Genomic DNA, 26,836 nt, shown 5'->3' with positions numbered 1-26,836 from the left:
TCAGAAAAGTGGAAAAAAGCATAATTGGTCCCCTTTAATAGGAACAGTTTTCACAAATGGAACTATACAAAAAAAGGTAGCGTAACAAAGAACGTACCACTCGACTGATTCATCTGAATAATGCCTTTAATAGAACATGAGGTATGACATTTAGTCTCAAGTGGATGGTTCAATTCCTGCAAGTCAGGTTCTAATCACCGTAGTCGGGTCGGAGAAATCCTGCCGGGTACTTAAGAGGTCCCAAACGGTTTGAGCTTGTTCCAAACGTTCTCCATGGCGATGCAGAGCTTGTTGATGTCTGGGGGGTTTTTAACAAGCAGGTAAGAGCCTCCCAAAATGGCTCCCGTTGCACCAAACAACAGTCCCCGATTTATCACCTGTAAAAATACACACAGTGGTTTTCCATTTTGAGATGCATGCAGTCGGTAAAATGCAAATGGATTCCTTGGTTGGCGTTTGATGCTCAAGTCAACCGAAACAAACCAATCATGGTGCAGATGCATTAACACCTTCCTTGCTTTATGGGGTTAGTTATGTATAATATATGAATATATGACAAGGGGGGCAGTACTTTCCACTAAGGGCCACATACTGAAAAATGAAAATATGCAGGGGCCATTTTGATATTTTGTAGATATGATAAGATACAGTACACCTCAGCTTTGGGATATACACTTGGGGGGAAAAGCCTATCATAGTATTATTATTAATATTATTAGTATTATTAGTATGAGCTTTGTTTTGTGTTTTTCCCATTTTGCTGCTGTTTTTTTTTTTGTTTAATTTTCCAAAAATTTAAACTTTCTTCTTAATTAATCTCGGTAAAGTTTATTTTCAATTTTAATATTATGACTTTATTCCCATAATATTTTGACTTTATTCCCATAATATTTTGACTTTATTTCCATAATATTATGCCCTCTTCCCCTAATTGAATTTCCCAAGAACTTTATTTTGTTTTGTTTTTTTGTCATAATATTAATAAAATAAATAATAATACAAATAAATAATATTAATACATGTCATAAATTAATACATTTTACTATAAGGTTCCTCCTTATAGTGGCGGGATTCTAAAAGAGGAGGAGTGCGGTCATCCAGGAGAGGCTCAGAGTCGAGTCACCTCCCATCAGGAGGAGCCAGTTGAGGTGGCTCATTTTTGTCCAGACGCCTCCTGGAACCCTGAGGGGTTCTGGGCATGCCCAGCCGGGAGAAGGCCCCCTGGCAGATCTTGGCCACCCTGGAGAGCTGGCCTGGGAACACCTTGGTGTCCCCCCAGTGAAGCTGGAGAAGGCGTCCAGAGCCTGAGAAGTCTTCACTTCCCTACTGAGACCGATGTGACCCGGACCCGGATAAGAGGAAGAGAATGCATGGCTGGATGTATGGATGATTGGGATCTGTCTATAGTGTCCCAACTGTGAAAGAACCACTACCACCAACACGTGTCTGCTTTGTTTGGGCACCCAATTCAGTGAATAAGATTCAGGCAAAGACTAGCACACTTTTATGCAAACTAGACATATTTTGTCAATATTTGTGTCCATGAACAAATCCCACAAAACCCGAGGTTTCACTGAATTTGGTGTTAAGAAAGCGTCTTACTTTGTCTTGCCAGTGCCAGCGTTCCACAGCTTCATGATACCGTGTCCTGGTGAACGTGACCTGGAGACAGAAGCTAATGGTTTACTTGAAATGACTAAATGACACATGATATTCTGCATGTTACGGATATACTGTACTTGCCATTGTGTACAGTGGGATTATTTGCTTTGGCAGAAGAAAGTGGAGGATGTTGTCAACACGTTTTCGGAAAAGGAACCATTTGGAGTTGACGTGTGATCGCATCTGCAAAACAAATGACGGGAGTGTTTATTTTATTCTTATTTTAATGTTGTAAACCAGGGGTGCTCTTCTATTTATTTTCAAATGTATTGAGGATTATTTGTACGTACAATGTATGTTGATGTACCTTACATAACCAAATGAGCCAATATTGCAAAACACACATAATTAACTATTAACATTTTTTGTAATTACCTGAGTTTACTTTGATGACTTGCACTGAATTGAACCAGCCAGGGATGCATAGTTCGGACAGTAGCTGCTGATAGCCAGCCTCAAGCACACTTCCAAATGTTTATCAGTCATGGATAATATCCGTATCATAATATCCGTATAATATTCCATATCCGTATGGAAGTGATATGTTTTTTGCCTTTTTACTTGGTCCAGTTTTTGCCTTTTTACTTGGTCCAGCTCCTTCACTCATTTTAGTGACCATAAACTTTAGCGAGGGCTTTAAAATCTCGCAATTCGCCGACTAGCTTAGCACTTTGCATCGTTGTTTACGCATGAGCGGTGACCTAAAGGTCAAAATTCAGTTGTCATCTGACTGGTTGTCCTGTATGTCAATCAAGTAACGGGGATGGATGATAGGCTGACATCGTAAGTTCTGCTGCACTTAGAGACGTTGTTTGATTTGATTGGTCGCCCGAAGGGCAACATTCAGTTGTCATCTGAATGGCTGCCCTGTATATCAATCAAGTGACGGCATTGATGCTGGGATGATATTTTTTTAATGTCACGCCGCGATCGACCAGCGATCGACCAGTACCACCTCCGCGATCGACCGGTAGATCGCGATCGACTTAATGAGCACCCCTGGTGTAAACTGTACTACATCTAGTCAGAATTGGGGAATAAAAGGGGTTCATTTCAATCAAAGAGCTGCCTTGTCACATGTCACATGTCATAGAACATACATTTCAACTTATACTTTGACTCTTGATGAATTTGCTCTTGGGGAAAGTCAGACAAGGTGATGAAAAGATAAAGTCGAATTGTCTTTGTCTTGTCAATGTCTGTGTCTATAATGTCAGGTACTATTTGTGTTGCTCATTTGAATTTTACATGAACATTACAGTCTGTCGACAAGAAAAGCGATACGTAAATTTGCATATCATAGAGTCATTAGATTGATTAGAGCTCATTGGATCCACGTTTATCTACTATATCCAAAGCTGTTCGCTTGGTCTGATGACAACACAAGATTATTCTATGTACATGATGAATACAGTTGCTTTGGACAATATGTATCCAATAACTATGTTTTCATGTACAGATGTTTTCATGTACATATTAGATCATGTCAAAACTAAATGTTAACGCGTTAACTTATTTCATTTCTTGACACAATAAACGTGCAGACAGTTTGGGGACCGTGACCGTGGAGCTACATGCGGGTGCAATATTATATAGAAATATATAGAAAAACAACAACATTGTGTAGCAGCATCAAATGAAAAGCTGTAAATAAATACAGAATTAGTACAAGTACAAGCCCGAACGTGTTTTTCAGAGAGGTCGTGTACCACTAATAGACACGTTAGTATTTGGGAGCAAATACCAGGCCAAAGAAAAGGAGTAAAAATATACTTTAGTGGTCTTTCTGACTGTATTTTTCTGACTGGAGATGAATAAAGTATCTATCCATCTGTAAAGCATGTGAGAACGTGAGAAGGTGTGTTCAAGAACAGTCAAACAAAGTGGGACAAATCACTACTCGCGAGAAACGGTCAACATTCATGGAGGATTTCTAACTGTAGGTTAGTTTTGAATAAAATAATGGCTGATATTTCAAAATTTGATATCCTTTTATGTAAAATTTGATGTAATTATCATTGAAGTTCAGTTTCAAATCGTTTACCATAAAGAGATGTACGTACATCCCTTCTTATTAGAGATACAAAAATGACATGCAGATAAAAATAAATAAAAAATAAAAAATAAAAATAAAAATAAAAATAAAAATAAAAAATTAAAAATAAAAAATAAAAAATAAAAAATAAAAAATAAAAAATAAAAAATAAAAAAATAAAACATAAAAAAATAAAAAATAAAAAATAAAAAATAAAAAATGAAAAATACAAAATACAAAATACAAAATACAAAATACAAAATAAAAAATAAAAAATAGAAAATTCAAAATCAAAAATCTAAGATTTAAAATTCACATGCTGTCTATAGTTAACTCATAATTATTGTTAAATTTAAAATTTAAAATTTAAAATTTAAAATTTAAAATTTAACAATAATTATGAGTTAACTATAGACAGCATGTGATTAATCACGATTACATATTTGAATCAATTGAGAGCTCTAGTAGAAATATAGATGGGAAAATACTATTTACTATATTAAAGGCGTCATATCCTGTTCAATACGAGTCTTGCAGGTCTTTTTTCCAAGTTTTTTTCCACGTTGGAGAAATAGAATTAACAAAAAAAGTTTGAATGAAAAAAATACAATAATAAATAAATAATTAATTAAATAATTAAATAAAAATAAATAAAGGCATAATGTAACAAGAAAGAAAGAAAGGGGTCATATCCTGTTCAATACGAGTCTCGCAGGTCTTTTTTCCAAGTTTTTTTCCACGTTGGAGAAATAGAATTAACAAAAAAAGTTTGAATGAAAAAAATAGAATAATAAATATATAATTAATTAAATAAAAATAAATAAAGGCATAATGTAACAAGAAAAAATGAACTGTTGATGTTAATAACTAATAATAAAATAAACCTGGGCCACCAAAAAAATGTAAAAATCTTTTGTCTCCAGTGCATTAAAAAAAATTCCTCCTTGATATTTGGGAAGTTTGTCTTTGTACATAGAGTACTTTTTGCGAAAAATGGTGTCCCTAATATGTCCACCCAGTACCAGACCTTGTCCAACATTTGCAGTATTTGCACTGCAGTATGAGGTGAAGTTGGAGAGAGTATATTACTTCTATGTAGTTGTACATGGCCAGGTCTGCGATTGCATGGTCATCGGGAACTCGTACTCTGGTGTATTCCGGCAGTACAGCACCTGTGTACATTCCACAAAAAAAAACCACTCAGACCAATCCATTGGCTGTAATGCCTTTCATTTGTCCGAACACTTACCCAAATCCTCCTTGAACTGGTCCATGACTTCATCAAAGACGATGCAGTCTTCGAAACCCTATCACGCATAAATGGATAATGGAAGTCCATTCACGTAAAAAAAATGGATATTACGGTTCTTTCGTACCGTCGTACACTTACAGCGTTCATTCCCTGTCCGTAGAACGGAACCACGGCATGCGCCGCGTCACCCATGAGGACACACTTGTCTCCTATGTGATACGGGGAGCACTTGATGGAGACCATGGCCTGGGCAGGCAGGCGGAAATAATCCCTTCGGAGAGCATCACTGGGAAGAGCCAATGGGAATACAAATAATTACGGCACTCGTTTGTTTAGACAGCTGCATCCTAGCTAACCCGAGCTAACGTGTACGTTTGGGATGCGGATTCCTAAGGCGGCTTTCCCAGCCGAGTAAGCCGGAGCGGCTAAAGACGGGAATGAAAGCAACACACCGGCTTGCTCTCCAAACGGAGCAGAAACTCATTCTATGTTCTCTGGTGTGTTATGTTCTCAACACACGCTTCATTCTATGTTCTCTGGTGTGTTATGTTCTCAACACACGCTTCATTCTATGTTCTCTGGTGTGTTATGTTCTCAACACACGCTTCATTCTATGTTCTCTGGTGTGTTATGTTCTCAACACACGCTTCATTCTATGTTCTCTGGTGTGTTATGTTCTCAACACACGCTTCATTCTATGTTCTCTGGTGTGTTATGTTCTCAACACACGCTTCATTCTATGTTCTCTGGTGTGTTATGTTCTCAACACACGCTTCATTCTATGTTCTCTGGTGTGTTATGTTCTCAACACACGCTTCATTCTATGTTCTCTGGTGTGTTATGTTCTCAACACACGCTTCATTCTATGTTCTCTGGTGTGTTATGTTCTCAACACACGCTTCATTCTATGTTCTCTGGTGTGTTATGTTCTCAACACACGCTTCATTCTATGTTCTCTGGTGTGTTATGTTCTCAACACACGCTTCATTCTATGTTCTCTGGTGTGTTATGTTCTCAACACACGCTTCATTCTATGTTCTCTGGTGTGTTATGTTCTCAACACACGCTTCATTCTATGTTCTCTGGTGTGTTATGTTCTCAACACACGCTTCATTCTATGTTCTCTGGTGTGTTATGTTCTCAACACACGCTTCATTCTATGTTCTCTGGTGTGTTATGTTCTCAACACGCTTCATTCTATGTTCTCTGGTGTGTTATGTTCTCAACACACGCTTCATTCTATGTTCTCTGGTGTGTTATGTTCTCAACACACGCTTCATTCTATGTTCTCTGGTGTGTTATGTTCTCAACACACGCTTCATTCTATGTTCTCTGGTGTGTTATGTTCTCAACACACGCTTCATTCTATGTTCTCTGGTGTGTTATGTTCTCAACACACGCTTCATTCTATGTTCTCTGGTGTGTTATGTTCTCAACACACGCTTCATTCTATGTTCTCTGGTGTGTTATGTTCTCAACACACGCTTCATTCTATGTTCTCTGGTGTGTTATGTTCTCAACACACGCTTCATTCTATGTTCTCTTGTGTGTTATGTTCTCAACACACGCTTCATTCTATGTTCTCTGGTGTGTTATGTTCTCAACACACGCTTCATTCTATGTTCTCTGGTGTGTTATGTTCTCAACACACGCTTCATTCTATGTTCTCTTGTGTGTTATGTTCTCAACACGCTTCATTCTATGTTCTCTGGTGTGTTATGTTCTCAACACACGCTTCATTCTATGTTCTCTGGTGTGTTATGTTCTCAACACACGCTTCATTCTATGTTCTCTGGTGTGTTATGTTCTCAACACACGCTTCATTCTATGTTCTCTGGTGTGTTATGTTCTCAACACACGCTTCATTCTATGTTCTCTGGTGTGTTATGTTCTCAACACACGCTTCATTCTATGTTCTCTGGTGTGTTATGTTCTCAACACACGCTTCATTCTATGTTCTCTTGTGTGTTATGTTCTCAACACACGCTTCATTCTATGTTCTCTTGTGTGTTATGTTCTCAACACACGCTTCATTCTATGTTCTCTGGTGTGTTATGTTCTCACCACACACTTCATTCTATGTTCTCTGGTGTGTTATGTTCTCAACACGCTTCATTCTATGTTCTCTTGTGTGTTATGTTCTCAACACACGCTTCATTCTATGTTCTCTGGTGTGTTATGTTCTCAACACACGCTTCATTCTACGTATGTTCTCTGGTGTGTTATGTTCTCAACACACGCTTCATTCTATGTTCTCTGGTGTGTTATGTTCTCAACACACGCTTCATTCTACGTATGTTCTCTGGTGTGTTATGTTCTCACCACACGCTTCACCTCCAATTAAAAGCAGCCGACACAAAGACACGAAACATCCCGACTTCAATTTCACGCTTGGCAGACCGTGCTCATCAGGATGGAGTCAATGGAACGACAATATTCTCGGAACGCCACGCCAAGCTTGGATCGGGAAACAAAGGCTAAGGACCGTGAAAGGAAAGTGGGAGGACAGGTGGAGGTGAGGACGTGGCTTACGCTCCGATTAACGGAATGGCATCTGGGAAGTACTTGTGGAAAAATCCGATGACTTCATCTCCAGTGGTGATCTTCTCAAAGTCTTCAAAGGGCATGAAGAGGGTGCAGGTAAAAGTCTTGTCCTTGGAAAAACAAAGAAGATGGAAAGATGCTTGACAATATTTATTCTACTTTGACAAAATAATAAAATAAATATGAATATGCATAAACGGCCATATTGTCAAATAAACGTGTTAGTAAGCAAACACTGATGACATCATAGATGGGCGACACGGCTTACTTCCTGTTCCGTGTGTTAGCAATCTAACGGGTTGCTAACAAAAAAAATACATTACGAGAATAAGTGGACTCGCACAGTGTATTCATTTCACGCACGCCATATTGTACGCTAAACGGAAAATGTCCACTAACTGAGACGTACGCTGACCAAGGTTCCTCTGTACTTTCTTTTAAAGTATTAAAAGGACATTCAGGTTTTCCTTCCGTCAAATATCTTAATAATAATAATAATAATAAATTTGATTTATATTGCACTTTACATTACAGAGATCTCAAAATGCTACAAAGAAAGCAATAAAACCTACAGTGAAGCAATAAAACAACACAACAAAAGGTATTTATAAAATAAAAAAATAAATAAAAAAATAAAAATAAAAATTAAAAAATTAAAAAATTAAAAAATTAAAAAATTAAAAAATTAAAAAATTTAAAAATTTAAAAATTTAAAAATTTAAAAATTTAAAAATTTTAAAATTTTAAAATTTAAAAATTTAAAAATTTAAAAATTTAAAAATTTAAAAATTTTAAAATTTTAAAATTTTAAAATTTTAAAATTTTAAAATTTAAAAATTACATACTAAAAATTTAAAATCAAAATTTTAAAATTTTGATTTTTGAATTTTGAATTTTGAATTTTGAATTTAAAATTTAAAATTTAAAATTTAAAATTTAAAATTTAAAATTTAAAATTTAAAATTTAAAATTTAAAATTTAAAATTTAAAATTTAAAATTTAAAATTTAAAATTTAAAATTTAAAATTTAAAATTTAAAATTTAAAATTTAAAATATGTAATTTTTAATTTTTTAAATTTTTTGAATGTTTTGAATGTTTTGAATTTTTTGAATTTTTTGAATTTTTTGAATTTTTTGAATTTTTTGAATTTTTTGAATTTTTTGAATTAAAATTTTAAATTTTAAATTTTAAATTTTAAATTTTAAATTTTAAATTTTAAATTTTAAATTTTAAATTTTAAATTTTAAATTTTAAATTTTAAATTTTAAATTTTAAATTTTAAAGGGAGCAGCTGAGCAGAAGACTTGATCACCCATGCTGTGCAGCTTGGTTCTGGGGACCCTGAGGAGGTTGGCTGTGCTAGAGCGGAGGGTGCGTGAGGAGGTCTGGGGGAGGAGGGGTTCCTTTAGGTAGGCCGGAGCGTCACCGTGTACACGCTGGTGGGTACACGGAGGGAAAGTACGCTAACAGTAACTTCTACACGAGTTCTGTGGCATTCAGCAGTTAATTATTATCCCAAACTGGCTATTATTCCGTGTCACTCCACGTCAGGGATACGAGTCCAAGGTTAGGAGTTAATATTTAGTCTTTTGTTTTTGTCAGTCATTTGCAGGAATTCATACGTGGTTTCCGTGGTTTCGGTGGTTTCCGTGGTTTCCGTGTTTTCCACATATCTGCAATAATACATTATTCATAGAATTCCTTTCAAATTGAAGAATGACCAAACTCCGCCCAATCGAAGTAATGACTGTCATTATCTGCTCATCAGAACAGTTGTTTCCATCAACAGAGCCCCCCCCCCCCCCCCCCCCCGGGGGCCGATGTGCACTGATTCTGTTACCATGGCAGCCACAGCAGCAAATATGCGTTCACCCACAGCCGTCCCGAGCGCCGAGGACGGTGAGTGACGGTGCTAATGCACTTTAAAGTCGGCTGCTTTAACCTTGTCTCACCAGAGACGCCCAAGGAGCTGCTGACACGGTTTGGGATTAGGAAGGACAGGAGAGATGGACGAAGGTTTTAATGGAAGCAGAAGAGAGAGTCATGACGTGGAAGATAACAGCTGTGGGGAAATGTAGGTCAAAATCACGAGGTGGCTTAACATTTTGCAGCGTAAGACTCCTGATGACGAAGTCCGCAAAGGCAAAGGAGGCTAATTAAGCGTCCAAGGTCGTCGCTGAGGTCAACTATGCCTTGAAGATTTTGCAGCCGATTGTGCTGACCACGCTGATGATGCCAAGGCTGATGGATGCGCATACGAATATGTCACAGTTTTTGTACTGTATGTTATTGTGCGACCAAACACTGCGCATAACAAAATAGTTGCGTGCCCAAAAAAAGCCTCTACATGTTGGTGGACTTTATGGACAATGAATTGTCCAACTGTTGTTCTTCTATTCTACTTTCTATGCATGTTTGAAATATATTACAAACTGGAACTGAATTGAATGGATAGTGGCTCTTTTATAGTTGGGACACTACAGACAGATTCTGCTTAGGAAATTCTTTAATAATTAATTGCTAACCTTTTTGTACCCATGGACTCTTGCTGGAGTTTGTTTTTGTTGTCGTATAACGGGCAGCGTGCTAGCATGAATTAAGTTGATGTTAATAGAACAAATATGCAGAATAGTACTCACTAATAAATACCGTTATGAATACCTACATACTGTAGTATCAACATTTGGAACCAAATATAAGGTGAAAGAACAACGGGAAAAATATAGTATAGAGAAAGTTAGCACATGCGCGATGGTGCGTTTAAGGACAATCAAACAAAGTGGGCCGCGTCAACAAACAACAAAAACATACAAAAACTTCGGTATTTCCAACGGTACATTAGTTTAGAATAAAATAATGGCCCATAATACAAACTTTGCTCGTCAACTTTGACTTTGTGACGGGAATATTTACGTAGTTAGCATAAGGAAAACCTGATCACATGCTTCCTAAATACGTATTTTAGAGACCTCTAGACATGAAATAACACCCCTATGTTGAACATTACAGTAACATTTCTGGCACCCAGTGACCAACGTAGAATACCACATATCATACAGATCTTTGAGTAAGTACTTTGAATGCCTTCCAGTTTGTATTTTACTTCATTTTGCATTTTTTTCTGGAAAATGCTTAATTTAGGCAAAAAATACATTTGCTTAAATACGTATACTTGACACTACGCACTACTGACAAGAGGCAGTTGGCAACTACGAAACAGCATGATTTATTCATGAAGATATTTGCTAAAACTCGTCGCCAAATACCAAGGATGAAGTAAAAAGTGACGGCCGTAATAACAAAAACCGAGGTACCACTGCAGTGTGAGTTAATGACACTTGAATGACACATGAATGACACTTAAATGACACATGAATGACACATGAATGACACTTGAATGACACATGAATGACACATGAATGACACATGAATGACACTTAAATGACACATGAATGACACATGAATGACACATGAATGACACATGAATGACACATGAATGACACATGAATGACACATGAATGACACGTGAATGACACGTGAATGACACATGAATGACATATGACACATGAATGACACATGAATGACACATGAATGACACATGAATGACACTTGAATGACACATGAATGACACTTAAATGACACATGAATGACACATGAATGACACTTGAATGACACATGAATGACACATGAATGACACATGAATGACACTTGAATGACACTTGAATGACACATGAATGACACATGAATGACACATGAATGACACATGAATGACACATGAATGACACATGAATGACACTTGAATGACACATGAATGACACATGAATGACACATGAATGACACATGAATGACACATGAATGACACATGAATGACACATGAATGACACTTGAATGACACTTGAATGACACATGAATGACACTTAAATGACACATGAATGACACATGAATGACACATGAATGACACATGAATGACACATGAATGACACATGAATGACACATGAATGACACATGAATGACACATGAATGACACATGAATGACACATGAATGACACATGAATGACACATGAATGACACTTGAATGACACTTGAATGACACATGAATGACACTTGAATGACACTTGAATGACACATGAATGACACTTAAATGACACATGAATGACACATGAATGACACATGAATGACACATGAATGACACTTGAATGACACATGAATGACACATGAATGACACATGAATGACATATGAATGACACATGAATGACACATGAATGACACTTGAATGACACATGAATGACACATGAATGACACATGAATGACACATGAATGACACTTGAATGACACTTGAATGACACTTGAATGACACATGAATGACACTTGAATGACACATGAATGACACATGAATGACACATGAATGACACTTAAATGACACATGAATGACACATGAATGACACATGAATGACACATGAATGACACATGAATGACACATGAATGACACATGAATGACACATGAATGACACATGAATGACACTTGAATGACACATGAATGACACTTGAATGACACATGAATGACACATGAATGACACATGAATGACACACGAATGACACACGAATGACACACGAATGACACACGAATGACACACGAATGACACACGAATGACACTTGAATGACACATGAATGACACATGAATGACACATGAATGACACATGAATGACACATGAATGACACTTGAATGACACTTGAATGACACATGAATGACACTTGAATGACACATGAATGACACATGAATGACACATGAATGACACATGAATGACACTCGAATGACACTCGAATGACACATGAATGACACATGAATGACACATGAATGACACATGAATGACACATGAATGACACTTGAATGACACATGAATGACACATGAATGACACATGAATGACACATGAATGACACTTGAATGACACATGAATGACACATGAATGACACATGAATGACACATGAATGACACATGAATGACACATGAATGACACATGAATGACACATGAATGACACATGAATGACACATGAATGACACATGAATGACACATGAATGACACTTGAATGACACATGAATGACACTTGAATGACACATGAATGACACATGAATGACACACGAATGACACACGAATGACACACGAATGACACACGAATGACACACGAATGACACACGAATGACACACGAATGACACTTGAATGACACATGAATGACACATGAATGACACATGAATGACACATGAATGACACATGAATGACACATGAATGACACTTGAATGACACTTGAATGACACATGAATGACACATGAATGACACATGAATGACACATGAATGACACATGAATGACACTCGAATGACACTCGAATGACACATGAATGACACTTGAATGACACATGAATGACACATGAATGACACATGAATGACACATGAATGACACATGAATGACACATGAATGACACATGAATGACACATGAATGACACATGAATGACACATGAATGACACATGAATGACACATGAATGACACATGAATGACACATGAATGACACATGAATGACACATGAATGACACTTGAATGACACATGAATGACACATGAATGACACATGAATGACACATGAATGACACGTGAATGACACGTGAATGACACATGAATGACACATGAATGACACGTGAATGACACGTGAATGACACTTGAATGACACATGAATGACACATGAATGACACATGAATGACACATGAATGACACGTGAATGACACGTGAATGACACGTGAATGACACATGAATGACACTTAAATGACACTTGAATGACACATGAATGACACATGAATGACACATGAATGACACATGAATGACACATGAATGACACATGAATGACACATGAATGACACATGAATGACACATGAATGACACATGAATGACACTTGAATGACACATGAATGACACTTAAATGACACATGAATGACACATGAATGACACATGAATGACACATGAATGACACATGAATGACACTTGAATGACACTTGAATGACACTTGAATGACACATGAATGACACTTGAATGACACATGAATGACACATGAATGACACATGAATGACACTTGAATGACACTTGAATGACACATGAATGACACATGAATGACACATGAATGACACATGAATGACACATGAATGACACTTGAATGACACATGAATGACACTTGAATGACACTTGAATGACACATGAATGACACATGAATGACACATGAATGACACATGAATGACACATGAATAACACATGAATGACACTTGAATGACACATGAATGACACATGAATGACACTTGAATGACACATGAATGACACATGAATGACACATGAATGACACATGAATGACACATGAATGACACATGAATGACACTTGAATGACACATGAATGACACATGAATGACACATGAATGACACATGAATGACACATGAATGACACATGAATGACACTTGAATGACACTTGAATGACACATGAATGACACTTGAATGACACATGAATGACACTTGAATGACACATGAATGACACTTGAATGACACATGAATGACACATGAATGACACATGAATGACACATGAATGACACTTGAATGACACATGAATGACACATGAATGACACATGAATGACACATGAATGACACATGAATGACACATGAATGACACATGAATGACACATGAATGACACTTGAATGACACATGAATGACACATGAATGACACTTGAATGACACATGAATGACACTTGAATGACACTTGAATGACACATGAATGACACATGAATGACACATGAATGACACATGAATGACACATGAATGACACATGAATGACACTTGAATGACACTTGAATGACACTTGAATGACACTTGAATGACACATGAATGACACATGAATGACACATGAATGACACATGAATGACACATGAATGACACATGAATGACACTTGAATGACACATGAATGACACTTGAATGACACATGAATGACACATGAATGACACATGAATGACACATGAATGACACATGAATGACACCTAAATGACACATGAATGACACATGAATGACACATGAATGACACATGAATGACACATGAATGACACATGAATGACACATGAATGACACATGAATGACACATGAATGACATATGAATGACACATGAATGACACATGAATGACACCTAAATGACACATGAATGACACATGAATGACACATGAATGACACATGAATGACACATGAATGACACATGAATGACACATGAATGACACATGAATGACACATGAATGACACATGAATGACACATGAATGACACATGAATGACACATGAATGACACATGAATGACACATGAATGACACATGAATGACACATGAATGACACATGAATGACACATGAATGACACATGAATGACATATGAATGACACATGAATGACACATGAATGACACATGAATGACACATGAATGACACATGAATGACACATGAATGACACATGAATGACACATGAATGACACATGAATGACACATGAATGACACATGAATGACACGTGAATGACACATGAATGACACTTGAATGACACATGAATGACACATGAATGACACATGAATGACACTTGAATGACACATGAATGACACTTGAATGACACTTGAATGACACATGAATGACACATGAATGACACATGAATGACACATGAATGACACATGAATGACACTTGAATGACACATGAATGACACATGAATGACACTTGAATGACACTTGAATGACACTTGAATGACACATGAATGACACTTGAATGACACATGAATGACACATGAATGACACTTGAATGACACTTGAATGACACATGAATGACACATGAATGACACTTAAATGACACATGAATGACACTTGAATGACACATGAATGACACTTAAATGACACATGAATGACACATGAATGACACATGAATGACACATGAATGACACTTGAATGACACATGAATGACACATGAATGACACATGAATGACACATGAATGACACTTGAATGACACATGAATGACACATGAATGACACATGAATGACACATGAATGACACTTAAATGACACTTGAATGACACTTGAATGACACATGAATGACACTTGAATGACACATGAATGACACTTGAATGACACTTTAATGACACATGAATGACACATGAATGACACTTGAATGACACATGAATGACACTTGAATGACACATGAATGACACATGAATGACACATGAATGACACATGAATGACACTTAAATGACACATGAATGACACATGAATGACACATGAATGACACATGAATGACACTTGAATGACACATGAATGACACATGAATGACACATGAATGACACATGAATGACACTTGAATGACACATGAATGACACATGAATGACACGTACCAAGTTGGGGAGTGCGATCATCATGAATGTGTTTCTGGGCCAGATGTGAAGATAGTTGGGCTTCATGGCATACTAGGAATGAGAATAAGTACAAGGAGATTGAACACATTTGTTTAAAAAAAAAATCCATCATGGCCCCCAGGACAAACTGACCTCCCTGCTGATGGGCGGCATGGTGAGCTCCATGTAGCCGTGAGGGATGTACGTCTGACTGTAGTTAAAGCGGCTTTGACGAAGGAATTGCTTGCGGACGGCTGAGAAGGCTCCGTCACATCCTACAATGAGGTCTGCTTCTATCTCCTGCTTGGAACCATCTGGCCTGGTGAGCACAGCAAGGCATTAGAACATTCACACACCGGCCATTCATGGATTTCACCAGATGGAACTGGGTTCTTCCAGTCGTGGATGAAGCTACTAACTATCACAATCACATGATTGATCTCATCCTAAGATATGAGAACAACATTTGAATTCCAAATAACTAACCAGACACCAGTGGACAAACCATCATCATCAACTGGGCTCCCATCGCCACCATCATCATCAGCTGGGTTGCAACCATCATCACCAGGTAGGCTCTCACCACCACCGCCTCCACCAGCTGGGTTCCTACCGCCATCATTAGCTGGGTTCATACCCCCATAATTAGCTGGGTTCCTACCACCATCATTAGCTGGGTTCCTACCACCATCATTAGCTGGGTTCCTACCGCCATCATTAGCTGGGTTCCTACCACCATCATTAGCTGGGTTCCTACGGCCATCATTAGCTGGGTTCCTACCGCCATCATTAGCTGGGTTCCTACCACCATCATTAGCTGGGTTCCTACGGCCATCATTAGCTGGGTTCCTACCGCCATCATTAGCTGGGTTCCTACCACCATCATTAGCTGGGTTCCTACCACCATCATTAGCTGGGTTCCTACGGCCATCATTAGCTGGGTTCCTACCGCCATCATTAGCTGGGTTCCTACCACCATCACCATCTAGGCTCTCCCCTCGACCGCCTCCACCAGCTGGGTTCCTACCGCCATCATCAGCTGGGTTGCAACCATCATCACCAGGTAGGCTCTCACCACCACTGCCTCCACCAGCTGGGTTCCTACCGCCATCATTAGCTGGGTTCCTACCGCCATCATTAGCTGGGTTCCTACCACCATCATTAGCTGGGTTCCTAGCACCATCATTAGCTGGGTTCCTACCACCATCATTAGCTGGGTTCCTACCACCATCATTAGCTGGGTTCCTACCACCATCATTAGCTGGGTTCCTACCACCATCATTAGCTGGGTTCCTACCCCGATCATTAGCTGGGTTCCTACCACCATCACCATCTAGGCTCTCCCCTCGACCGCCTCCACCAGCTGGGTTCCTACCGCCATCCCCAACAGGGTTCCTGCCGCCACAACCGCCACCAGCTGGGTTCCTACCGCCATCATTAGCTGGGTTCCTACCGCCATCATTAGCTGGGTTCCTACCACCATCATTAGCTGGGTTCCTACCACCATCATTAGCTGGGTTCCTACCGCCATCATTAGCTGGGTTCCTACCACCATCATTAGCTGGGTTCCTACCACCATCATTAGCTGGGTTCCTACCACCATCATTAGCTGGGTTCCTACCACCATCATTAGCTGGGTTCCTACCACCATCATTAGCTGGGTTCCTACCACCATCATTAGCTGGGTTCCTACCCCGATCATTAGCTGGGTTCCTACCACCATCACCATCTAGGCTCTCCCCTCGACCGCCTCCACCAGCTGGGTTCCTACCGCCATCCCCAACAGGGTTCCTGCCGCCACAACCGCCACCAGCTGGGTTCCTACCGCCATCATTAGCTGGGTTCCTACCGCCATCATTAGCTGGGTTCCTACCACCATCATTAGCTGGGTTCCTACCACCATCATTAGCTGGGTTCCTACCGCCATCATTAGCTGGGTTCCTACCACCATCATTAGCTGGGTTCCTACCACCATCATTAGCTGGGTTCCTACCACCATCATTAGCTGGGTTCCTACCACCATCATTAGCTGGGTTCCTACCACCATCATTAGCTGGGTTCCTACCGCCATCATTAGCTGGGTTCCTACCGCCATCATTAGCTGGGTTCCTACCACCATCATTAGCTGGGTTCCTACCACCATCATTAGCTGGGTTCCTACCACCATCATTAGCTGGGTTCCTACCACCATCATTAGCTGGGTTCCTACCACCATCATTAGCTGGGTTCCTACCACCATCACCAACTAGGCTCTCGGCCCCACCACCACCATCTGCTGGGTTTCGACCACCATCAACAACCGGGCTCCCGTCGCCACCACCACCATCACCATCAGCTGGGTTCCGACCACCACCACCACCATCATCATCATCATCAACTATTAATATAGCCAAACAATTAAAGAACATAAAAACAATTTAAATAAATTTAAATATCCCTACCAGGAATAAAAAGCATCGCTCAGCCAAAATATGAATACTAAATCAAGCAAGGATGATGTGGATCAAGGATGACCTTGATCTCCAACCTAAAGGTTACTGGGAGGACACGTTAATATTCAAAGCATCATTTTATTATTTCAAAACAAGAACAACTTGATCATTCATTTCGTCTAATGTTGACTTTTTCAGGTTGACAGAAACTTGGTGAACATGTTCTTCACCTGAGGCTGACATACATAATAATAATAATAAGATAAGATAAGATAAGATATGCCTTTATTCGTCCCTCCATGGGGATATTTGCATACAAATGATCATATAAATGTAAAAACAAATGTACGCACAGTATGGTGTAAATGGTGCAAGGTAAAGGAGGAGATGTTGTAGTCAGAGATACTTTTCCAGCTTCCCAGATTGAATGCCATTTGGGAATGTTGTGCTGTCCGAGAAAAATGACCTTCACCGCTTTTTGTATTTATCACAACACGTCAACCATTATAGACTTTTATGATATTTCTTGTATGACTTCAAATGACTGTTAAGCTTTATTGTGCTATTAAAGAGGTACTTTTAATCACTAATTTTAATATAAATTGGGCCAATAAGGAACATTTTGAAACAGATATTTTCAGTGTGGTTCAATCAAAAACAAGAAAATTAATCATAAATAATAAACAAATTAAATGAAAGAACTAACTGCTCTTTATGATCACAATGTATGAAGTAAAACACAAGCTGAATATGAATGAATTCAATAAAAGAATTCAATTAGACGTGTTGCCCCCCCCCCCCCCCCCCCCCCCGCAATTCCCTTGAGGAAAATGACCTTGACTGTTAATTGGCTTGTAAATCGTGTGCAGCATTTGCCTGCAAAGACAACCAATTAGAAGGCTTGTAAAAGTCATACTGGCAGCTGAATGGTTACCACACTCAGTAAATATGTTGAAGGCCGTGTTCACTTCCACGGAGGAACACCATGGGAACACCATGGGAACATCGTGGGAACACCATGGGAACACCGTGGGAACACCATGGGAACACCGTGGGAACACCGTGGGAACACCATGGGAACACCGTGGGAACACTGTGGGAACACCATGGGAACACCGTGGGAACACCATGGGAACACCGTGGGAACACCGTGGGAACACCATGGGAACACCATGGGAACACCGTGGGAACACCATGGGAACACCGTGGGAACACCATGGAAACACCGTGGGAACACCATGGGAACACCGTGGGAACACCATGGGAACACCATGGGAACACCGTGGGAACACCATGGGAACACCGTGGGAACACCATGGGAACACCATGGGAACAGAACACCGTGGGAACACCGTGGGAACACCATGGGAACACCGTGGGAACACCGTGGGAACACCGTGGGAACACCATGGGAACACCGTGGGAACACCGTGGGAACACCATGGGAACACCATGGGAACACCGTGGGAACACCATGGGAACACCGTGGGAACACCGTGGGAACACCGTGGGAACACCATGGGAACACCGTGGGAACACCGTGGGAACACCGTGGGAACACCGTGGGAACACCATGGGAACACCGTGGGAACACCGTGGGAACACCATGGGAACACCGTGGGAACACCATGGGAACACCATGGGAACACCGTGGGAACACCGTGGGAACACCATGGGAACACCATGGGAACACCATGGGAACACCGTGGGAACACCATGGGAACACCGTGGGAACACCATGGGAACACCGTGGGAACACCATGGGAACACCATGGGAACACCATGGGAACACCGTGGGAACACCATGGGAACACCGTAGGAACACCATGGGAACACCATCGGAACACCATGGGAACACCGTGGGAACACCATGGGAACACCATGGGAACACCATGGGAACACCATGGGAACACCGTGGGAACACCGTGGGAACACCGTGGGAACACCGTGGGAACACCATGGGAACACGATCAATGATGTCAGAGTTCAAACAAAGAATCCAAATGAGCGGCCCCCATATGATATATGATATATGATATATGATATATGATATATGATATATGATATATGATATATGATATATGATATATGATATATGATATATGATATATGATATATGATATATGATATATGATATATGATATATGATACTGTGTTTGTGTGTCTTGTGATGTGAAGACTTACTTGCCGAAGGTCATCATCCCAGTCTCGGTGCTCCAGTCCTGTAGTTTGTGCTCAAAGTTCAACTTTGTGTTTGCATAACTCTCAGCTTCTGTTGGAGTAAAATGACACCAAAAAAAAATGATACTTCTATGATCACCGCATGCGTGACATAACAACACAACGCTGAACTTTCAAACAGAAGAAATAAGAACATTCAGTGAACACTGGCGTCCATCCCCTGCTGAAATGGAAGGATATTCCATGCCGATTAGTATTCATCTTGAAAAGGACCAAACACAGCGGTGGATTTCTTAGCGGATCGTCTTGTGTGCAAATGAATAGTTCAGAATATCTTCATGTCTGATTTCATTGCAGGGGTCTGCTGCAGTTGGATAAGATCACATTCTATTAACGGACAGAATTATTCCATCATCCATTTCATCATCCATTTCATCATCCATTCTATCATCCATTCCATCATCCATTCTATCATCCATTCTATCATCCATTCTATCATCCATTCTATCATCCATTTCATCATCCATTCTATCATCCATTCTATCATCCATTCTATCATCCATTCTATCATCCATTCTATCATCCATTCTATCATCCATTCCATCATCCATTCCATCATCCATTCTATCATCCATTCCATCATCCATTCTATCATCCATTCTATCATCCATTCTATCATCCATTCTATCATCCATTCTATCATCCATTCCATCATCCATTCTATCATCCATTCTATCATCCATTCTATCATCCATTCCATCATCCATTCTATCATCCATTCTATCATCCATTCTATCATCCATTTCATCATCCATTCTATCATCCATTCTATCATCCATTCTATCATCCATTCTATCATCCATTCTATCATCCATTCTATCATCCATTCTATCATCCATTCTATCATCCATTCCATCATCCATTCCATCATCCATTCCATCATCCATTCCATCATCCATTCCATCATCCATTCCATCATCCATTCTATCATCCATTCTATCATCCATTCTATCATCCATTCTATCATCCATTCTATCATCCATTCTATCATCCATTCTATCATCCATTCTATCATCCATTCCATCATCCATTCTATCATCCATTCTATCATCCATTCCATCATCCATTCTATCATCCATTCTATCATCCATTCTATCATCCATTCTATCATCCATTCTATCATCCATTCTATCATCCATTCTATCATCCATTCTATCATCCATTCTATCATCCATTCTATCATCCATTCCATCATCTGTGGAAACCCCACAATGTCAACTAGAATATGTCCAACAAACAATTCATTCATTCATTTTCGGGCATGCTGGAGCCTATCCCAGCTGTCTTCAGGCAAGTGGCCAGCCAATCACAGGGCACAAGTTTGGGATTACCCAATATGCTTGGTTTCCGATTTTTGTATCTTTACTCTATTAATGTTTTTCCAAACTATATGAATTCATAAATCATACTGTGTTCATAATCATAATGACCTGGCCCCAAATGCAGGGCAAATGTTTATTTTATAAAAGTAGCTGCCGTGCGATGGCAGCCATCCAACAACAACAGAAAGAATCCCAAATGGGAATAATCCCCCAAAACACACACCTCAGGCTAGACCAAATAATCAAACACCGATCAAGACACGGGCGGATTGGAACACACGGAAAACAACACGGGCAAAATAGGAAGTATAAAGTATAAAACCAGAACTACGGAATAAAAGTGAACGCAGGCTTTACCACAGTGCAAGATATATTCGTATATATTTCATATTCATAAGTTATTGAATTTCCGTTGCCTAAATTGGGCATTTTCAAGCATAAAAACATCTAACAAAGGCATTCATAAAACGCATTCACAGGATGTGATGTATGTAGTACTTTATACTGTTATACTGTTCACTGGGTGTCAGTATTGTTACTGTAATGTTTGGGGAGACACACAAGCACCAGACTCGCGGTGCGACACCGGAATACATTTACAGCAACTTACATAAGCAGAAGTCTTATTTATGTTTTAAATTGCTTATTTCCGGTTATGTCTATTATATTGGTTAGTTGGTTAGTTGGTTAGTTAGTTAGTTAGTTAGTTGGTTAGTTAGTTAGTTAGTTAGTTAGTTAGTTAGTTAGTTAGTTAGTTAGTTAGTTAGTTAGTTAGTTAGTTAGTTAGTTAGTTAGTTAGTTAGTTGGCTAGTTGGTTGGCTAGTTGGTTGGCTAGTTGGTTGGTTAGTTGGTTAGTTGGTTAGTTGGTTAGTTAGTTAGTTAGTTAGTTAGTTAGTTAGTTAGTTAGTTAGTTAGTTAGTTAGTTAGTTGGTTGGCTAGTTAGTTAGTTAGTTAGTTAGTTGGTTGGTTGGTTAGTTAGTTAGTTAGTTAGTTAGTTAGTTAGTTAGTTAGTTAGTTAGTTGGTTGGTTAGTTGGTTAGTTAGTTGGTTAGTTGGTTAGTTGGTTAGTTGGTTAGTTAGTTAGTTAGTTAGTTAGTTAGTTGGTTGGTTAGTTAGTTAGTTAGTTAGTTAGTTAGTTAGTTAGTTAGTTAGTTAGTTAGTTAGTTAGTTAGTTAGTTAGTTAGTTAGTTAGTTGGTTGGTTGGTTGGTTGGTTGGTTGGTTGGTTGGTTGGTTAGTTAGTTAGTTAGTTGGTTGGTTGGTTAGTTGGTCAGTTGGTTAGTTAGTTAGTTAGTTAGTTAGTTAGTTAGTTAGTTAGTTAGTTAGTTAGTTAGTTAGTTAGTTGGTTGGTTAGTTGGTTAGTTGGTTAGTTGGTTAGTTAGTTAGTTAGTTAGTTAGTTAGTTAGTTAGTTAGTTAGTTAGTTAGTTAGTTAGTTAGTTAGTTAGTTAGTTGGCTGGTTAGTTGGTTAGTTGGTTAGTTAGTTAGTTAGTTGGTTAGTTGGTTAGTTGGTTAGTTAGTTAGTTAGTTAGTTAGTTAGTTAGTTAGTTAGTTAGTTAGTTAGTTAGTTAGTTAGTTAGTGTGTAGACATTCAGAAAAGTGTTCATAGATTTAGTTGAACTTCCTTTTGGATTAAAAAAAAAGCACGGCCATTGTCATTGCGGTGGCTGCCATATTCTTTTATCTCGTTCATTGCTCAGTGTGAGCACATTGAGAGCATTTCAGTGTGAGCACATTGAGAGCATTTCAGCGCCATTATGTGAAGACAAAAGGTCTGACCTGTTAGCAGCTCCTTGTTCAGATTGGCCCGGTCTACTGACAGGATGTACTGGAAGGAAAACAATGTTTCATTATGGTGCAGCTTCACAAACAGACAGCATGATGTTCCATCTCAATTGGAAAAAAAAACACTTTCCACAATCATAAGGCTGCCAAATTGTGTATCCTTCTTTCATCGCTGGCACATGAGAATAACAGCAGCAGAATGAAATAAACAGACGTGCAAACCTTGGACATTTTAAGCAGATTATGTTGCTTCATTGCTTGTAAACATGCTTAGTACATCTTAGTACCTTTAAATCTACTCAAGTGTCAAACTCAATATTTCATCTTCCTACTGGCACGGAGTGAAAAGAACCTCCCAGTAACAAGAATGGTGTGTGTAGGAACATTTAACTATGTGATGAATTCAACACTGCAAATACAAACAATAAAATTAATTGTAGCGTGTTATGAAAATGTTGTTGTGGGATTTAAAAAGCATTCAGTTTTATGTGCTCCATAATAGCCATCCATTTTATATACCGTTGATCCTCATTAGGCTTGCAGGGGTATGCTGGAGCCTATCCCAGCTGGATACAGCGACCACTCGCCAGCCAATCACAAGCCACTAGCAAGCTACAATGTCATGAAAAAGGTTGGAAAAGTGGCTCACCTGGCCCTTCTTGCCATACGGAATGGGAGATTGCATCCCATTTAAGGAATGGATCATTCTGGCATGCATGGGGATTCCCTGGGACACAATCTAAAAAATAAAAAAAAATCACATGAAATTGTAGTCGCATCACATCATCCAAATACACTGTAAAAAAATTCTTTAAAAAATTTGTAACCTCGCTGCCTTAAAATTTGGATTAAATCTAGCAGATTATTTCAGGTCATTTCAACTCACAACTAAGTTTCTCCAACTCCAAAAAGATCAAATTCACGTGACTTATTGATTTGTTTTGGGAACTTTCGTTATTAGGTCAAATAAACAAATATTTTTGTTGTATCAACAACAAGTAATCTCAACTCACTTTTGATTTAGTCTAACTAATAAGCTCAAGTCAATTCAACTTACAATTAAATTGAAATTAATTGAAATAATTTGTTAACCTGATTTGAGATTACTTGATTTATATTGTTGATACGACCAAAATATTTGGTTATTTGACCTAAAAAATGAAGTTCCCACAAGAAATCAATAAGTCACGTGAACTTGGTCTTTTAAGTTGGAGAAACTTAGTTGTGAGTTGAAATTACGTGAAATAATTTTCTAGATTTAATCCAAATTTTAAGGCAGCGAGGTTACAATTTTTTTTTAATTTGGGTCAACTTGGAATTTTTTACAAATGCAGTAGTCTTCTTAAATGCAGTAGTCAGGGTTGAAATCTGACACAAATCCTAACAAGGAGAAATGCCGTGTTAAATCAACTAATTTGTTACAAAACAAAAGGCTACCAAACAGAAATTTGGATTAAAGTAAAAAAAAAAACACTGAACTATTTGATTAGTTGGGAGCATCAAAACCTAACATTTCTAGTTGTCTCAACTTTTTAGCAAAATTTAGTTCACCTGACGCACAAAAATATGTTGACGGAATTAAAAAAAAAATTACAGTGTACATTACAGTAGAACTCCACAATTCAGCGGTCCTTGAACACACCATAGTTGCTATGAGATGCCATTTAGAAGTTACGTCATTCATTTATGGTGAGTACCAATACATTTCACAACTTAAACGTGCTTAAGAAGCGTGTGAGGCGGAGCTGAATGGAATCTAATAATCACAACAATCATTCTTGATGTTGATCCAAATAGGATGCAATAGGACTATACCACTTTATCAACAAACCTTCTCCTCCATTCCAACATGCTTCAGTGACTGTCGGCCTCTGTGAGATAAAGCCAGGTTGATGCTTCTCCCTCTGACAGTTTTTGCACGCCGGATATCTGGCCAAGAGATCAGACGGTGACTTTATGATCATCTGGTTCCAAACCGCTCAAAGGTCTGTAGGTCAAGAGATGTTTAAATTGCTGGCATACCTTCCCGGGTTTCAAAAACATGCACATCAAAACCTCTTTTGGCGAAGAAGCAGGCATTGAGTGCACCGACCTAAAGCACAATGTCACATGTGTATTACAGTTCTTCTCATGTGATGCGAGAACCATATGTAATGTTAGCACGAAGATCACAATATGCAATGAGTCAACATTTAACTTTTTCTTACCAATCCACCACCCACCACTGCTACAACTTTTTTCTTCTTTGGTTTCTCAGTCAAGTTGTCCATTGTCTCACCCACTGGCCGTCCCGTCCAAAGTGACAGAGCTGAGTAAAGGTTAGAGATATAAGTAAGAGGGGGAGTACAGACGCTTATGAATGTCAGTCTTTTCAAAGTAAACACACAGCTCTGTTTGCCCTCTGCTCTTTGCACTTTACTTTTTGTGTTGCGAGGTTGAATATGTGGTTTAATGCGATATCCTGGACTAAGTATGAATGTATAACAAAACGGAAAACAAAGTTCTTTGTATATATTAATATATATATTAATTTACTATCTTTAATTATCTGTACAACCACAGCGGTTTTTGATCTGCGCTGGTAAAGAAATTTGTCTCCATCTAGTGGAGGTTTTGATAATCACCAAATGGACAGTTAAAATCCATAACCAGTTTTTGTTATTTTTAATCCCGGGGGATAAGTGATATAGATAATGTATGGATGTTGTTTTTAACTGTGTGATTTTTGTAATATTTTACTTTTAAAAATGGCAGTTGTTCCCTTGTAAACCCCACATATACTTATATAGACCACATTACAGTGTAATGATATTGCTGAATACTATTGAATTCCGTATTATTATGTCGATGTCGTAATACCTCACTTAGGAAATTCATTATGACGTTATAAGGTTACGTTTTTGTAAAACCCGTTGCACATTCAACAGGTTTGTGACTATTTATCTGCTAACAACTGTGAAAACAGGACAAGGTTTTGAAACCTGAGCAGTGCAGGCTTTGTAATCCATCTAAAAATCAGTATTACAATGATATTTATTCAAACTAGGCACAGCGTTATTTGAGTATCAGCGATAACTTGTCAGACGTTGTTTATTACACGTAACAGCTACAAAGTCATACGTCAGAAGGTTGAAC

General features: G+C 38.6%; 1 protein-coding gene across 2 annotated transcripts; it reads right to left on the bottom strand.

The window, feature by feature from the left end:
- Positions 1 to 108: 108 nt before the first annotated feature.
- On the bottom strand, positions 109 to 26,065 carry LOC131118572 (kynurenine 3-monooxygenase). 2 transcript variants are annotated; one of them, XM_058064644.1, is made up of 15 exons: positions 25,909 to 26,065; positions 25,724 to 25,793; positions 25,533 to 25,630; positions 24,351 to 24,440; positions 23,696 to 23,744; positions 20,543 to 20,630; positions 16,080 to 16,245; positions 15,927 to 15,998; positions 7,482 to 7,603; positions 5,088 to 5,235; positions 4,947 to 5,004; positions 4,787 to 4,869; positions 1,744 to 1,845; positions 1,603 to 1,662; positions 109 to 377 (listed from the first exon to the last, which is right to left on the bottom strand). In XM_058064644.1, the coding sequence occupies exons 1-15, from the start codon at positions 25,969 to 25,971 to the stop codon at positions 231 to 233; spliced, it is 1,416 nt and encodes a 471-aa protein (XP_057920627.1). In that variant the 5' UTR covers positions 25,972 to 26,065; the 3' UTR covers positions 109 to 230. The 2 variants fall into 2 exon arrangements, with proteins under 2 accessions (XP_057920627.1, XP_057920628.1); XM_058064645.1 differs by lacking the exon at positions 25,724 to 25,793 and having other exon boundaries at positions 25,533 to 25,688; positions 25,909 to 26,033.
- Positions 26,066 to 26,836: the final 771 nt, after the last annotated feature.

This window comes from Doryrhamphus excisus, chromosome 2 (assembly GCF_030265055.1).
Source record: "Doryrhamphus excisus isolate RoL2022-K1 chromosome 2, RoL_Dexc_1.0, whole genome shotgun sequence".
Classification (NCBI taxonomy): domain Eukaryota; kingdom Metazoa; phylum Chordata; class Actinopteri; order Syngnathiformes; family Syngnathidae; genus Doryrhamphus; species Doryrhamphus excisus.
This window is presented reverse-complemented; position numbering and strand designations above follow the sequence as displayed.

Coding starts and splice junctions, on each gene's coding strand:
- LOC131118572 (XM_058064644.1), bottom strand. CDS start 25,971: ATGGACAACTTGACTGAGAAACCAAAGAAGAAAAAAGTTGTAGCAGTG. Junction 25,631..25,723: donor TGTTTTTGAAACCCGGGAAG/GTATGCCAGCAA, acceptor TCTCTTGGCCAG/ATATCCGGCGTGCAAAAACT. Junction 7,604..15,926: donor TGATCGCACTCCCCAACTTG/GTACGTGTCATT, acceptor TGTTTTTCCAAG/GACAAGACTTTTACCTGCAC.